The sequence below is a fragment of the Monomorium pharaonis genome, chromosome 3 (assembly GCF_013373865.1).
Source record: "Monomorium pharaonis isolate MP-MQ-018 chromosome 3, ASM1337386v2, whole genome shotgun sequence".
NCBI classification, from domain to species: Eukaryota; Metazoa; Arthropoda; class Insecta; order Hymenoptera; family Formicidae; genus Monomorium; species Monomorium pharaonis.
The window spans coordinates 283,776-300,415 of record NC_050469.1 but is presented as its reverse complement, the minus strand read 5'-3'; the positions used below and the strand labels follow the sequence as shown (position 1 = coordinate 300,415).

The 16,640-nt window shown below is 30.4% G+C and overlaps 2 protein-coding genes across 7 annotated transcripts; one reads left to right on the top strand and one right to left on the bottom strand.

Annotated features, from left to right (window-relative positions):
- Window positions 1-247: 247 nt before the first annotated feature.
- LOC105833262 (integrator complex subunit 11) lies at window positions 248-3,391 on the bottom strand. 5 transcript variants are annotated; one of them, XM_012674851.3, is made up of 6 exons: window positions 3,259-3,391; window positions 2,353-2,603; window positions 2,168-2,258; window positions 1,836-2,068; window positions 934-1,758; window positions 248-821 (listed from the first exon to the last, which is right to left on the bottom strand). In XM_012674851.3, exons 2-6 carry the CDS (start codon window positions 2,599-2,601, stop codon window positions 531-533), a joined length of 1,689 nt encoding a protein of 562 aa, XP_012530305.1. In that variant the 5' UTR covers window positions 2,602-2,603; window positions 3,259-3,391; the 3' UTR covers window positions 248-530. The 5 variants fall into 5 exon arrangements, with proteins under 5 accessions (XP_012530305.1, XP_012530300.1, XP_012530303.1 ...); XM_012674846.3 differs by having other exon boundaries at window positions 1,836-2,258; XM_012674849.3 differs by lacking the exon at window positions 3,259-3,391 and adding an exon at window positions 3,184-3,245 and having other exon boundaries at window positions 1,836-2,258.
- A 2,207-nt stretch (window positions 3,392-5,598) lies between these two features.
- On the top strand, window positions 5,599-13,535 carry LOC105835646 (serine/arginine repetitive matrix protein 1). Of its 2 annotated transcripts, XM_012679111.3 has the most exons (8): window positions 5,599-5,868; window positions 6,184-6,435; window positions 9,019-9,151; window positions 9,262-11,266; window positions 11,347-11,405; window positions 11,504-11,572; window positions 11,876-11,994; window positions 13,153-13,535. In XM_012679111.3, the coding sequence occupies exons 1-8, from the start codon at window positions 5,782-5,784 to the stop codon at window positions 13,156-13,158; spliced, it is 2,730 nt and encodes a 909-aa protein (XP_012534565.1). In that variant the 5' UTR covers window positions 5,599-5,781; the 3' UTR covers window positions 13,159-13,535. The 2 variants fall into 2 exon arrangements, with proteins under 2 accessions (XP_012534565.1, XP_012534564.1); XM_012679110.3 differs by lacking the exon at window positions 13,153-13,535 and having other exon boundaries at window positions 11,876-12,232.
- Window positions 13,536-16,640: the final 3,105 nt, after the last annotated feature.

Genomic DNA, 16,640 nt, shown 5'->3' with positions numbered 1-16,640 from the left:
ACATACATATTATATAGTTAAAGTATAAAATATGACACATTTTGATTCATCTATGTAGACTAGTTCAAGTAATTTGTTCTAAAAGCTGCACTTTTTCAGATCAAATTTTGTAGAAGTGTTTCAACTTAACTATCTAAATTCATTATACTACATTTATATACAACATATCTCTCTGAGCGATATACACATTCATTTTCCTTTTAGAGTGGACATCAGAGGTAACTAAAAAAATGTGACAGGTACAATATTTTTCATATTTAGTTTTGTAATTTTTATATTTGTTATCTTATTCTATTAAACTAAATACAAACCAAAATATAAAAAAATAACTATCATCGAATGTTTGACAGTGTATTATTGAAAAATATATTTATACCACAATCAACATAATACATATATGTGATGTTGATTGAGGTACAAATCGAGTGATGCAAAATAGATTTACAATCATTTAATAGTGATAATGCAAATCATTTTTTTGTATCACAGATCGAAATTTTCTTTTTTTGACAGAAATTTTCTCCACTTATTTAATTCAGCATAGTTTGCAGAAACCCGAGAATATAACTGCCTAAATCTTCATCCTGATTAGTCCATGAAACGTAAACACTTTTTTGATCATCTTCATCTCCTTCTACCTTTACCAAAACGGATTCGACTGATATAGAACCATCCGTTAATTGAACCGTCCATCCTGATAGTCTTTCTTTCAATGGCTGTAACAATTTTAAGGTAGTAGCGTGTGCTGGACCAGGATCCCTTACTTGCACAGTAGATGTGAATCTGACAACATGTTTCGTAATACCTGCAGCCTTTGCAACCTAATAAATACAAGAGCAATAATCAAATAATTCACGTAGAATATTTGTATTTTAAATAAAATGAAAAAAATAGTTGTCGAATTGAAAACTATTATTATGCCAAAGATTTTACCTCGTCTGCATCTACAAGACAGACACCATCTTCTCTCAACATCAATACGCTATGAAGCAGCCTCCGTCTCTTTGGATCAGGTGGCAGCGCCGAGTATCTTTTAGCTTCAGTTTTCAGCAGCGCTAGAGAAGCATCTACGGGAACTTTGGACGTGGTCGTGATAATGCAAGTTTCGCCGTTTGCAGGATTATAACAGTTAACACCAAATTCTTGTTTGATCTTTTCCTTCAAATATTCCATCTTAGCAAATTCTCCATGAACCAGCATAACATTTTTTGGCTCGCAATACTGTATCAACTGCATTATTCCTTTCGCGTCGGCGTGAGCGGAGAAGGACATGTATTCCACAGCCATCTTTACCTCCACGATCTGTCGATTCTCAAATTCGATTCTCCGTGAACCGTTCAGGACCTTGTGTCCCACGGTGCCTTGCACGCAAAAACCCGGCATGATAACCATGTTGGACTCATTAGGTGCCCATTTCTTAAAGATCTGAAGGGAGAGGCCGGCATGTAACATTCCTGGCGTGGCGAACACCACCATTGCACCTGGATTATCGATATACGCTTTATCAAACGGTTTTATATGCTTAAAATCAAACATATTCCGTTGTACGAACGTTTTCTTAATTTTCTGATTAGTCCAAGTGATAAACATTTTGTAATAATTATTGGCCTTCTCGGTCAAACCAAGCGCGAAATAAACTGGTACTTTTAGATTCATTCTTTCCCAATATGTTTCCAAGAGTATACACAGCTCTTGGGCGCGACCGAGAGCGAACACAGGAATCAATACCTTTCCACCTCTGTCGATGCATTCATGTACCTGAAACACACAACTTCTCTAAAAACAGTTCAATAGAAATCAACTAAATTATTAGTAATAAACTGAAAATAACATACTTTCTTGAGAAAATCTCTTTCTCTGCACCTTTTGGAATCCCTAATCGTAGTCGCATACGTCGACTCCGATATTAATAAGTCCGGTCTACATTTGTCTATCCATGCAGCACCCAAATGCCGATCTGGCGTCATATTATAATCTCCTGTGTATACGATAGACTGCGATCCCACACGAATCCAAAACATAGCCGCTCCAAGAACATGTCCAGCATAGTACGCTTTTATCTCCAATTCTGGATCGACCATAACGGATTGATGAAGTGTAACAGCGATAACTTTCTTCATGCAGTCTTTTATCATCTGCGATGTGAAAAAATTGCTTTCACCCTTACGTTCAACTGCAACCTTTCTCATGTCCTCCAGCAATATTGGTGCAATAGCTTTAGTCGGATGTGTCATATAAATTGGTCCAGTGTAGCCTACCTGCATTTTTGTTAATTAAAAAAAGACAATAAAAGAACAAGGAGGTATAGCAATGAAAGTTGTTATAAAAATAATTCTCATCGATATACATTACCATCTCTGTGAAATATGGTAGAGCACCACAATGATCTAAATGAAAATGAGAGATAATGACACAGTCGATGTAACTGGTTGCGGGACCCTCTGGAACTATATAGGAAAAATCTGGGAAGCGCCTCTCATCGTTGAATCCCATGTGCATTCCACAGTCTAACATGATGTTTTTGCCACCCATGGAGACAAGGATACAGCTACGCCCAACATCTTGCCCAGCACCAAGTGGTGTAATTTTTACGTCAGGCATTTCTAAAAAAAATATATGTGTATTTACATATTACTTAAAACAAAATATCATATTATTTCACATTATAAAATTTACACATTATAAAATACTTGTTATGCATATAACAAAAATCAAAAACTAATGCAAATAAAATTGAAATAAACATGAATATATCTCTCAATGCTATATTTTGTTGTAAATAATATAAATAGAAAATAAATGCAACTTAAAGTGAAATAAATATCAGTACATATTTTAATGCTACATCTTGCTACAAACAAACAAATGCACAACTCAAAGAGTATTTTTAAAACAGAATAATAGATCTGTACTATCAGCGCAAAATATATTGACAATCATTATATTATTTATACCTAAAGAGATATCAATTAGCTAACTATCTGAATCTACAATTTGCTATCTGAAATTATAATCTTGTAATATAAAGGAGATTAGGCCTAGGTTAGATTTAGCAGGAGATAGTTAACCGCCGCTGCTATACCGGTTTGTAAGTAAACAATAAATAAAATGTTTACGTGCGCACAGAGTTCGATTGAGAATTAATAAGCAAATTAACGTAAATATATATAAAAAATTGATTACGTTCTCTTCAGAAATTAATAGGATTTTGTAAACAATAACTTTTTTATATTTGATTATGATTTATTATTAACAAACCTGTTATTCGAAAATACGGAAAATACAAAAGACTATAGACTTTGCGAGTCTACAGTCTGGATAACTTGATAAAAAGAATAAGTTTCCTAGATAAAAGTCCTAATCTAAAAGGTTATCTACCGCTAAGGTCCATTTGATGCCTACAAATGCTTTAAAGCATTTTTTTGATTGGCCAATTTGTAAAATTCTTTGTTTCGATTGGTTAATGAAATGTTTTAAGGCGTTTGTAGCATATATGTAAGGCCAGATCTACAATAGGGACGGGATTCATAGACCGATCTTAAGTTCAAGCATTGTTTTAAGTCTAGCTTCGAGCCGACTTGAGACTTACTTAACCAATGAAATAACAGCATTGACGTCTCAAGATCGTGCTTAAGCTGGAACTTGAATAAGATTCGACTATGAATTCCGGCCTATGTGTAGTAAGCCTTAAGCCCTAAGGAATTAACCAATTATATTCGTTTATTCTTCTTACATTCAATTATAATTGGTCAGTATCTTATGGCATAAGGCTTACTACACCTATTGTAGATCCGGGCTAAGACCCAGTCTATAATAAGTCGTTAGTCGTTGGTCGTAAGAAATTTAACCAATTATGTTCGGTTATTCTTCTCTAAGATCAACTGTGATTGGTTAAATTTCTTACGACCAACGACCAACGACTCATTGTAGACTGGGCATTAGTTTACATCGTCAAAACCTTAGTACGCGTATTAAGTTTGGTGCGCACCAAAGCCTTAGTACGGGCGCGTTTACATCGAATGTACTAAGCATGTACTGTGAAAAATATAATACAAATTTAATTCATGTTGATGTCTCCTATTAAGACATTTTCACACCGGTTTTTAGATTTTAGCACTGAGGTTATGCTCAATTGCTAAATTCTCTCTAAAATGCGTTTTATGCGTTTACATCGACATTTGTATCACTTGGTACGCGTATCAGTTTAGTACGATACTCCTACTTGATACGCTTGTACCAAATTGATCCGGCAGCGTTTACATCGTGCGTACTAAATATTTAGTACGAATTTGATACGAATATGGTACCTGATACGCGTATCAAATGCACGATGTAAACTAAGTTATTGTAGACTGGGCTTAAAGGGCCATCTACAATGGAGTGTTTTAGTCGTAACAGCGCTAAATCTACGGTAATGCTGTCTACAATACAGAGGACGTAGCAGTAACATACAAGCCAATTATCATAGAGAGGCAACAAAAACTAATCCAGAACGTCCGAACGCTCATCGTAAACACGCACCGAATTGACTCAATGTCTGCTGTAGGCTGTAAGCAGTAAAGCAGTACAAAATGAAAATATTTTCTACGACTACTGCTACGGCCTACGACTTTCCATTGTAGATGGCCCTTATGGCTCTGGCACACTAGACGCGATAAGCGACGAGCGATGAGCGATATCTAATAAGAGTTCTGCTTTTTCCAACATGGCGATGAAATGTACGAAAATGTAGAGCTCTCATTGGATATCGCTCATTGCTCGTCGCTTATCGCGTTTAGTGTGCGAGAGCTATTAGGGCTCCAGCAGACCAGCGCGATTCTGTCGCGCGTGATAAAATCGCGCTGGTTTGCTGAAGCCATTAAGCCACAAGGAATTAACTAATTATATTCGATTATTCTTCTCATATTCGATTATAATTGGTCAATTTCTTATGGCATAAGGCTTACTACACCTATTGTAGAGATCTTACATAGATCCGGCCTTAGTTACATGAAACTTTTCACTTTTCACTTTTCACGTTTCCACCTTAAGGAAAAAGTTACATGATTGCTGCCCAGAAGAAAGTGAAAATGTGAAAAGTGAGTAGCACTGTCTTCATTAATTCGTGTACACTTTTAGGATTAATGATATACACTAATCACTGGGGCCCGATTCTTGAAGTCATTCGCAAGAGAAACGTATTCGCAAATTCTGTTCTTACAGAAAAGTTAGAAATTTATTGGCTATCGTATGGCTATTAATCAATAAACTTACAACTTTCCGTTAGAGCGAGTATTTACGTATACGTTTCTCTTGCGAATGACTTCAAGAATTGGGCCCCTGGGCCTGTTCGCGTTTGCACTTACTTGCACTTTTCGCACTCAACATCTTCGCTTTCTTTTTCTTCAGTGCCCGAGTATATATTTATCTCGTTTAAAGTGCAAAAAATTTTGGGGATTTCAGCAACGCGAACAAATCTATTGTTGTTCACTTTTCATATTTTTTTCAAAAATACAGAATCGACCCCTTATAAACGAGACTTAAGACGTTAAAAAAGAACACACTTATAATTGCGCGTACTATGCGCAAACTCTTCGGTCAAGTTTCCCGTCGAATGTATCTTCATAGTTTATGTCTACACACGCCATTTTTATTTATATTCATAGGTAACGAAGTGGATTTGTGCAACCAATTTGTGATAGCCGAGAGTTTGAGATCAAGAGGGATGTGTCGTCTCACAATATGTGTGTGATGCGAATCATCGGTGCATGCAACGCGTGGCATTCAGCGTGAGGGCTATTCATGCGAACGCTTGATCTCGCTGATTATTGTGAACACTGCAACGTTCTTCCCAGCACTCTTCTCGATAAGATGGACCATCGCCAAAAGGTAAATTATAACAAAACCGGTTCGAATACGCAAGGAATGCGTTATAGAGCATGAGCTTTCTCCTGTATTAACGAAATTTTGACTGTAAGATATTGTGGCAACATCAACGAAATCGTCGATTAAATCTTAAATTCGCTACAATATTGAATTTTGACAGCGATTTTTTGTAATGTATTTCGCGACAATCAGTCTATTCGCGCGCGTTTTTCGTGTAGAAATTGAAGTTGTCAAGAATACAGAATTCCAATGTTTTGTATAGGCTATTTTCTACCGTGACGTATTATATTTTCTTTTAATCCATTATTGCTTTTTCAGATGGTTGTAGTTTCTCAACAATCAAAAGTCAAAATCGAGGATGACGACGACGAGGATGTGGAAGCACTAAGATTGGCAGCGCTCCAGTCGCTACGAACAAAGGATGCCATGCATAAAAGATCAGCACTGTCGCAAATGCAGAAAGTACATCCACAAGTAACGCAATCATCTCGTTTTCCATATAAAAGTCAACGGCCTATGAAAAAAAATTACTACCACAATCACAACAGAGTGCAACAAAGGCAAAATGGCGTAAGCTTTTAATTTTGATATATTATTTACAATTAATTATAATTATATAATCTAACATTAATTATAGTAGCAATTATACACACAAATATTGTTTTTTATTCATTTTATTCATTTTTATTCATTTATTCATTGGAGATTAAAATGTTCACTGAGACAAGTTATTGTACAAAAACGAACATCCAGTGTTAGCTCACATTGGTATTATTCAATATATATTTTAGATTTTAATTTTCAGCCTAATTTCTGTCAATGTATTATGTTTTTATTGTGCAGTTATATTTATAATATTTATATATAATTATATTTATATTTCATGTATATTTATAAATAATTATATTTATAATTAATTAACAAATATAATATGTACAAATATATTTATAATTAAATGAGCAAAATCAAAGAATTTTCTATATACAATAATCAAATAAGTTTAGAAAGTTAGATTTTTAATCCTTTCATGCATACATTTTTCTTTTGATTGGTTTTTCATGAAACTTGGTATATAGAGGTTTTTTGGATTGCTGACAACAAATTTGAGGTCAAAATTTCGAAATTCAACATCCAAGATGGTAGATTTAAAATGGCAGATTAGAAATGTTAATATACTGAGATGAAAATTTGTATTCAAGGATTTTTGAAGTTGCGAATTTTAGGTCAAAATGATAAAATTTGTCCAAGAAGACAGAATTGAAATGGAAGTTTTTAATTGGTTTTTATTCAAATTTTATTAAATTTAATATTTTTGATCTCGTATTTTGAATCAACCATTTTGAATTTTAAAATTTGAACATTGAATTGGTGATTAGCAATCACAAAAACCCTTGTATAGAAAATTTCAAGTGAAGAAAATTAATTGTTACTAAAAAAAATGCATTTTTCTTATTTTGATTTGCCATTTTGAATTTTGAACTTTGGACATCGGATTTGTAATCAGCAATCTCTTCTTCCCCATATAGCAAATTTTAACAAAAAATATTTAAACAGTTGCTAGAGAACGAATTTTTTTGAAAAATGGACATTTTTTTCAATTTGTTTATTTATAATATTTATAATATTTTTGCAATGAATGAAATATGCTTGTTATTTAATTACGGGACTGTTAACATTGTTTTTTTACTGTTACTTTGACTTTATAATTGACATATTTTAACTTTATTTTTATTGATTTATTTTTGTTATATTTATATATTAATTAATTTATTGTATTACGTATTGACTTTGGCAACTGTTACTTATTTTTGAGAGAGTGTGAGATGATGTGTATCTATGGCACCAATTGCATTTCTATCCAGTATATTAACTTGGATGGAGGATTTGGAATTGATGTTTCATAATGTGGTTTGAGCTCATGGATTGCTGTCATTTCGCACTCATTTTGTGTCAACGAATTCCTTGATACAATGTAGAAACAGGATTAATTTGTTGCTCTGTTAATTTTAATGTTTTTTTTATATACCATTGAAAATGACTTTAAAGTAAGTCGAAACTTGTATTGTTTTTATATGTTAAGCATTGTGTTATTATCTTTTATATATCAAGCGTTTGTTTTGATGCTCTAAGTTAAATTGAAATTTGTCATGTTGGGTTAAAATTAAATTTTTTTATTTTATTGCACGTTAATTTCCACGCTGACTCACATTAGCCTTGTTTTCATCAATTTATACCTTTAGAATGAAATATGATTTTATATCATTTTGTTATGTTCTTACATCCTACAAACATCAGAAAAAAGCAAAAACCTGACCCAAATATAAGTAAAATAGAAAGAATCTTACAAATATGTGAAAAAGAAAAGGTGGTTATCACTGTGCATGAAAGGATTAAGAAACAAAAAATTTTTTATTTTTAAATTATTTGTTATATAAATATGGCAATTTTTTCTAGACATATGATAAATATAAAAATAAAGTTGTAGACTTTAATATTTTGAGAATTTATTTAAAAGAAGAAAGTGCAATATTTAGATTTGTTTGGTTCTTGCAGAACTATATTTATTACTTATTTATTCTATATCTTACATTTACTTCTTTATTACATGATGACAAAGGTGAAGAAGAAAATATTAAATATATAAAGTATTAAGCAATGTTTTTTTTTACTTTTAATTAATAAAATACAAATTACTTTTAACAAAACATTTTTTTATGTTTTTGTTTATATAAATATAGTAATTTTGGGGGGACATGTAATAAATGTAAAAACAGTCTTATGCTTTGATTAATATTTTTTGATGATTTATTAAAATAAATAAATCTCTGGATTAGTTTTTGTGAGAATTTTATCTTTACTAAGTATATTTCTCTCATTTATATGTATTTAAGCTTTTCTGTTTTTTTATTTAATTCTTGCCAACAAAATTGTTTGCTAGTGATAGAGAATTATTTGGCACCATAACCTAGATTTTAAAAACATTATTTGGTTTTTGTAGGAAATTTTTCACTTATTATTATTTATATTTGTAATTATATGCAAAATACATTTAAATGTTTTAACAAGAGAGTTTTTAAAATATTGTGTACAAAATTAATATTATAATTTTTAAATCTTATTTTCAGTTTGTACATCTCTCTTTTATATTTGCAGAATGTGTATTATCAGAGCCATCGTAATCCGAACTTGATAGCGATAGTTCCTGTAGATGAACCTTCTTCACTTGAACAAGCCCAATCAACTTGTCCTGTAGAAAAGACTGAGTTATGTGAATCCTACCCTCAAGGTAAGCTTATATTTTTATGTAGAATATTCAGCAACAGTGTTGATATATATGTTCTTTTTTTTTTTTTTAAGAATAAAATAATTATATGTAATATTATTCTAATGTTTCAGAAGTATCAAAATTCCATCGTTTTAAAGATAGTGGAAGTGCTTCTGAAGAAGAAGATATAAAAGAACAAAAAAGCATTGCAACCTCTGTAAAAACAGAAATTATAGAAAAAGAGAAAGCGATCGAATTTTCAATAGAGGTGGAAAATCAAGAGGAAACTACAGAAAGTCTACAAAAGAATGGTGATAATCAAGAAGGAGATGGTAATGACGATGACGATGATGTACTCTTAATGGCTGATCTCGAGGAGGAAGATAGTTTAGAACGTTTAATGGACGAAATGGAAAGAGAAATGAATGATGAAAATAAATCATCTGAAAAAAGAGAGAAAAAGTTGCATAAAGGCGAAGCTAAAAGCATAGTGAAAAATGATGAAGGAATTAAAAATGTAGAATCAAAGGCGAAACAATTGGATGACAGCTATAGTAAAAAAGAAAGGAATAATATTACTACCTCATCTCTGACGACAATTGTCAAGAACGATAGAAGATCGATCTCTCCACACGTAACAAATCGAATTAGTCAAAAACGTAGATCGTTATCTCCAAGGTCGCGATCGCGGAAAAAATCGCCAAAAAGATCTCCCAGAAGGTCTCCAGTCAGACAGTTGAAAAAATCTCCGAGGGAAACATCGACGAAATATAGGTCACCACCGTCACGATATTCTCCTAGATCTAGGTCACCCAAACTGTCACCACGCAGATCTCCGAATAGAACCATGTCCACGAAACGATCACCGCTCAGGAAATTATCACCAAGAGGCAGATCACCGCTCAGAAAATTATCGCCAAGAGACAGGTCACCCAAACTTTTGTCGCGTTCCAGATCGCCTCTGCCACTCAGATCAAGGTCACCAAGACGATCGAAATCTCCAAGATCACGTTCACCCAAAATGTCACGGTCTAGAACGCCACGATTATCAAGATCAAGATCACCAAGATATTCACCACTTAGATTTCCCAGATCTAAATCGCCTAGATTATCGCCGAGAAGACCATCGCCACGTCGATTACGGTCCAGATCTAGGTCTCCCGGTTTGTCTTCTCCTCGAAGAGGATCATCTCATTTGCGATCGCCGAAAGCATCACCACGTAGAACACCACCTCGCCTGAGATCGCCGCGACTTTCGCCACGCAGATCACCGTGGTCGTCCCCAAGACATTCACCCCATCTTTCCCCACGACGAAAGCGATCCCCGAAATGGTCACCTAAAGAATTACCCAAAAAGCGTTCGCGTTCTATCACTCCAGATAATTCAGACCGATATATGAGAGAAACCTCTCCAATTTTCAAAGCTACAGTAACGCCAGAAATACCCAGAACAAAAACAAAGCAGAAAGATGAAACATATGAAAGACCAACAATAACGGAGACTACAAAAGAATCTGTTGATACAATTTGTGATCCTGTGTTAGAGGCAAGAAGGAAGAAATTTGAGTCTACGAGACCTATCGATCCTATAAATGCTAATAAAAGAATTAAATTATCAAAAAAACATTCCACAAAAGTCGAACCTTCAGAAGGAACGGAGATTCAATTGAGTGCAAAAAAAGCAAATAAAACTGTAGGGGAGTACAATGTTCAGGAAACGAATTTATGTTTGGAAGCAGATTATCAGCTTGAGGAGTGTGAAGAAACGATGGAAAATACATCACCCAGCGTTTTTACAAGTACTATAAACACGTGCATTGATGCAGAGCAACAAAAAACGGAAAAAGAAAAATTTTCAAAGAAAAAGAAGAAGCGTGATAAAGAGTTATATCAAGTAGGAAAGCTGAAGAACGAACTACCGCTTTCCGAACGTATTGGAAAGGATAAGAAATGTAAGAAACGTAAGGACATAGTCTCCGAAAAAGACGTGGATACTGTATTTGAAGATGTAACCATAGAAGAAGAAGGAGACTTACGAATGGAACTTAGCAGAAGACGAGCAGAAAGATTAAACAGAACAGTGCCGATTCAGTCTGCTAGACTGGTGCAGTCAGCTTTTAAAGGCGTTGTTAATGAGTATGTAACAACACGATTATCATGTTCTTATTTTCATTTATAAATGTTACTTATTTCAATTTATATATGTTTCTTTGCAGAGCTGTGAAGAATAATGCAAAAGTCAATCAGAGGCACGTCATTAATACTGATGAAAAATGTAAGTATTAATAAGTAAATTGCTTAATATTAATTTTATTTTTTGATTAATCTTTTCTTCATGTTCAAATTTTAATAATGAACGTTTCTTTCCTATAGCTAATCAAAAGGAGGTTAGACGAGTGACTGTGTTACATAGACCACTAACTGAATTACATGATTCTGAAGGTATATATATATATATATAATATACATATATTTATAAGGTATATTAAATATTAATAGTTTATTTGTAAATTTTAGCTTATAATACTGTTAATTATTTAAAATATCTTTGTTGAAATAATTGTCATTTTATACACGCGCGTGCGCGTCTAAATATTTATATTAGAAATAATTTGTATAAAAAAAAATATTTTGAAAACAAAAAATATATTTTTTATGAGAAAAATTAAAATTAACATAAACTAAAATTTTATTATAATTTACAATTTTAATACAAAATATTATGTTCTTATTTTTCATTTACAGACGAAAGTACTCTTGATTCGAAAGTACCTGTACGTCTCAGACTGGGACTCAATAAGCAAGTGCAAGAATCGAGAGAATCCAAGGTTACTCGAAAAGCAACCAAAAGACAGGGTCGTAAGGTAAAGCACAAAAATCATATGTCTCTAAAAGATCCTGAATATATTTTGTAGTGTAAATTACAGTTTTATCTCCACTTTATATTATCTCTACTTTAGATTTATAAGTAGTGTGATATTTTGTGATACTACTAAACTTGATATAACAGACATTTTGAAATATTGCTCATATTTTTGATTATAATAGAATGATGGCAGATTTAAAGATTAAATAATGAAATCTTCAAATTATTATATAACTATATATAATTTATTATAATTTTGTAAATAAAAAAAACGATGCAATCTGATGTAATCTAAATAACAATTAACTGTTATAATTGAATTAATGAATTGTATTAACGAATAGAATTTTTAAATGTGCATACCAATAAAAAATTACAGATCAAAGGGAATTAAGTCTTTTTTAGTCAAAGTGAATCTAGTTAATATTTTACATGTAAATTATAGATTTTCCAATTTTGTAAATTATGTGCAGACTATTGATCTTGAAACTGGGTTTTAAATTGAAGGTGAAATAATATTATTAATTAAGTTGATAAATAATTTAATAATAATGATGTTAATAAGAATCTTAAAATACTGCAAGAAATTTAAAAACTGTTTTAATTAAGACTGACAAAATAGCATGCAGTTTACCAAACTAAAAGTATACAATTCGCACAGAAAATATTAGACACCGAGATCAGTTTTGATAGAAAAAAATTATTTCTCTTTTCTTTGTGTTATTTGCATATCAGTCTAGTTTCACTTATTTAAAAAAGTCACATTTTAACGAAGAGCATTTTTTATTTCTAACTGGAATAATATTTTTCCATTAGAAACTATTATGAATAATATATTATTATAGAAAATAATTTACTAACCAAGTTACAAGAAATTATCTACAGAATAATATTGCGTGCCTTTCAACAATAATTTAAAGTATGATATAAATGCCGCGAGATAATTTGCATTATTGAATTTTATTAAAGGAATGAACAGCATGTTTTTTGTAGATGTGTGTATATATATACGGATTTATAATATTGTATAACAAGACTAAATATTAAAAAAGCAATTGTGCTGAATTTTTTCATAAAAAGATTTATATTTTAATATTGTGTAATTCTAAATTCAGTAGAGAGATTAGTAGAAAATAAAGATCTGTTTTTTGTTTAGGAATAAAATAAATACGCGTTCATCCGATTGCATATTTGTATGAAGAAAGAAAAGCGGTTCAGCGTACCGCTCATTATGTTGTCAACACATAGGAAGATGCGCAGATTAATGACTACGTTATCTCATTTGAAATGAGGCATCTCCTTTTTTCTTTTCAAGTATAAAAAGTACATTAACATTAATAGTACAGTAACATTAATAATACTTGAGATTTCAAATTTTGATACCTTACAATACATTTAGATGTATTCGATTATTTATCATTATACATTGCTTAGGAAAAGTTGATTTTGTGTGATTATATTAAATAATTTGTTGTTGAAGAATGTGTACATAATTTACTTTGATCGCACATTTAATAAAAAATAATTAATAATCCCAAAGCTACCTTTTAAAAAACTTAAGCATATTTTATATGAAAATAGTAATGTATAGGTATATTTTAATTGTATATAGTGCTTAATACCGATTAATAATAAGAATGTGTAGTATAGGTTGTAAATTCAATTAACTATATTGCGGCACCAAATATTTTGTACAAACTATCGTATTGATAACAAATGCAACTTGTTAAAATTTATTTAATACGCGATGTATTTTTAATGAAAACAAAACCGTAAATGTTAAGATCTGATGTTTTATAAATCGATATTACACTTTATTGTGTATATGTGTATGTTCTATTTTGCAATTAAGAATTTTATTTTTTACGTCCATTTTATGCTAGGGTATATACTGCATTTATATAAATGTAGAGAGTGTATTATTTTTCAAAATTATTTAAAAATTGTGTACATTAAATTTATGTGTTTAGCGGCAGATTACTGTAAATATTATATTGTTATATATTTTTATTGTATCTTCAGAGAAAGATACGATATGATATTCTACTTAATGTATTTTACTGTATTTAATTAATGGCCGCGAAATAATACGTATCGTTGCTTTTAATTATATTTCCATATTAAAATAATTAGGATCTAGTATATATCACTATATATGTGTATAGCCAATATGTGCGTGAATTTTTTTGAGTGTTGTGCAGCTATGTACATAAACTCAGTCTACTTTGGAAATGATGTTCGTATACCAAGCTGAATACCTCATAGTATCTATGAAGGTGTAAACGTTGCTTTTACGTCAATAAAAAATAATATTACATTTATAAACATTTTTTCTCTAAAAATGTTTCTACAAACATCGACAAGAAATTTTGATATTAGATTTTTAGATGTACATACATACATATATATTTATATAAGATAATTTATACGATTTATATATTTTTATATATATTATGTATATATAATCTATATAAAAAATATAAAAAATCGATATAATACATATGAATATACATATGAATATGTATGTATACATATATACTGTAATAAAATACGATATAAAAGTGATAATATTAATAATTACATGCGTGCCTTTATTTATATATAATTAAAAAGATATGAACGCTTCCTTTGAATACGCTTAAATAGCAAACGTGTTTATGCTACATACACGCCGGCCAAAACAAACGTTTTTATGATGCCATTTTATTTACACATTGAATATAAATGTATAAATCTGTGACATCAACTCTGAGAGTTGTATGATATATCTTTAGTTAGAAATATAACGAAAGACTGAAATGAAATTATAAGCCTTAAGCAATGCATAAATGTCATGTGATACACTTGTAGAGGGATTTTTACAGTTTCCCTTATGCGCGTATTAATTATCTTAGAATAACACAGACACTTATGCTTAATATCTTTAATATTTAAAGGACAGAGTAAACGATTAATGGTATACTATATTTATAGCGTAATTCTATGTAAAGTTTTTTAAAATGTTTAATTATGGTACATATTAGAAATATTTTATATATGCTAAATGTATTATATGTTAGAAATGATCTCCGTGAAAAATTTACACGATATATATATATATATATTTATTTATTTTAAAATTAATTTATTACTTTAATTTTAAAACTTAGATATTAGCAGGAAAAGCATTCATTGTTACCTGGCAATTACACACTTTCAACTTCTGTGTTATTCTATGGTACAACTATGCAACTAAAACATGATTTTAATTGTTAATAATTATTTAATTTATTAACTTTATTTTTGTCATAGGTAAATACAGATGGGAATAATTTATTAGTAGAGTTAGGTAATAATATTTATATAATTGGATATATATTATAACTTATTAATATCATAATTTTCTACACAATTAATTTTAGTTTACTAAAATTTTCTATTTTTTATATTTTCTTATTGATGATAGTTCTAGATCATAGTTAAAAAAAATCAAAATTGAGATTACTACATTACTTTGTGTCTTTCTTTTTATCAGAGACAATCATTGTACTTTTTTATTTTGTGCATAATTTTTATTTTGTAGATTAAAAGAAATTTTTTGCGTTATATTTTTATTGTAAGATTCTGTATATTATCTTTATTATTGGAATGTTTCACCATCTGTAATTTACCATGCGAACACATTGTGTGTATGAATGTACCTATTTATATACCTAAGTGTATTTGTACTTATACCTTCTTTAAAAAGGAAAAAAGATGATCATACTTCCTACTTAGATATAGTGACGTTAATATCATAAATAATATTAGTAAGGTGTGTTTTTTCTACGTCACTTAGAATTAATTGAGAATCTTTTATTTCAGAAAATACGGAATAAAAATAAAGTATTTTTCCAGCTATTTGTCGACTATTTTTTTTATGTAAAAAACCTCAAATTCCAGGCAACACATAGTCCTCACATGTATAACATTGTTTTTTTTATCTTGTTGTCGTGCGATATTATATGACATTGAGAAGTACTGCGCTTTATGAATATGTATAAAATACAGTTTCCTTTGAGTCAGTCACGCAAAATAGAAAATGTAGAAACTAAAGATCTGGAAGAGAATAATTTGAAATATATTGCGAACTAACAGTGAAAGCAGTTTTATATCAAATGCAATTACATGTTGCGTATAAAGCTGGAATTATTGTAAATATAATTTATATAAATATAAATAAATATAATTATACAAAAGAAATACTTGTACAAAAATTAAAAAATACACTAATGATAAGTGTTATTTGATTTAACGGTAATGTTGTGTCATTTTAATAATGATAGTGGGCATAGAAAGTAACAGAAACAGTATTAAGATTAGAATTTTTTTAAATTAAAAGTTGTTATACACAAAACTATTATACGTTTTTACGGTTTGATTTTAACAAAAAGTTTGATAAAGTAAAATAGTTAAAACTTAGATCTATTCGCGTGGTACTTTTTACACTTGGCTTCTTCGATTTCTCTATTTTTCTTTTCTTTCAACACTTGAAATATATTTATCTCGTTTTAAGTGCAAAATTTTTTAAAGATTTCAAGCAACGCGAACAGATCTATTGTGTGTCATTTTATTTTACGAGTTAATAAATTGCTTGAATCATTTTTAAAAAACGTAAATTAATGT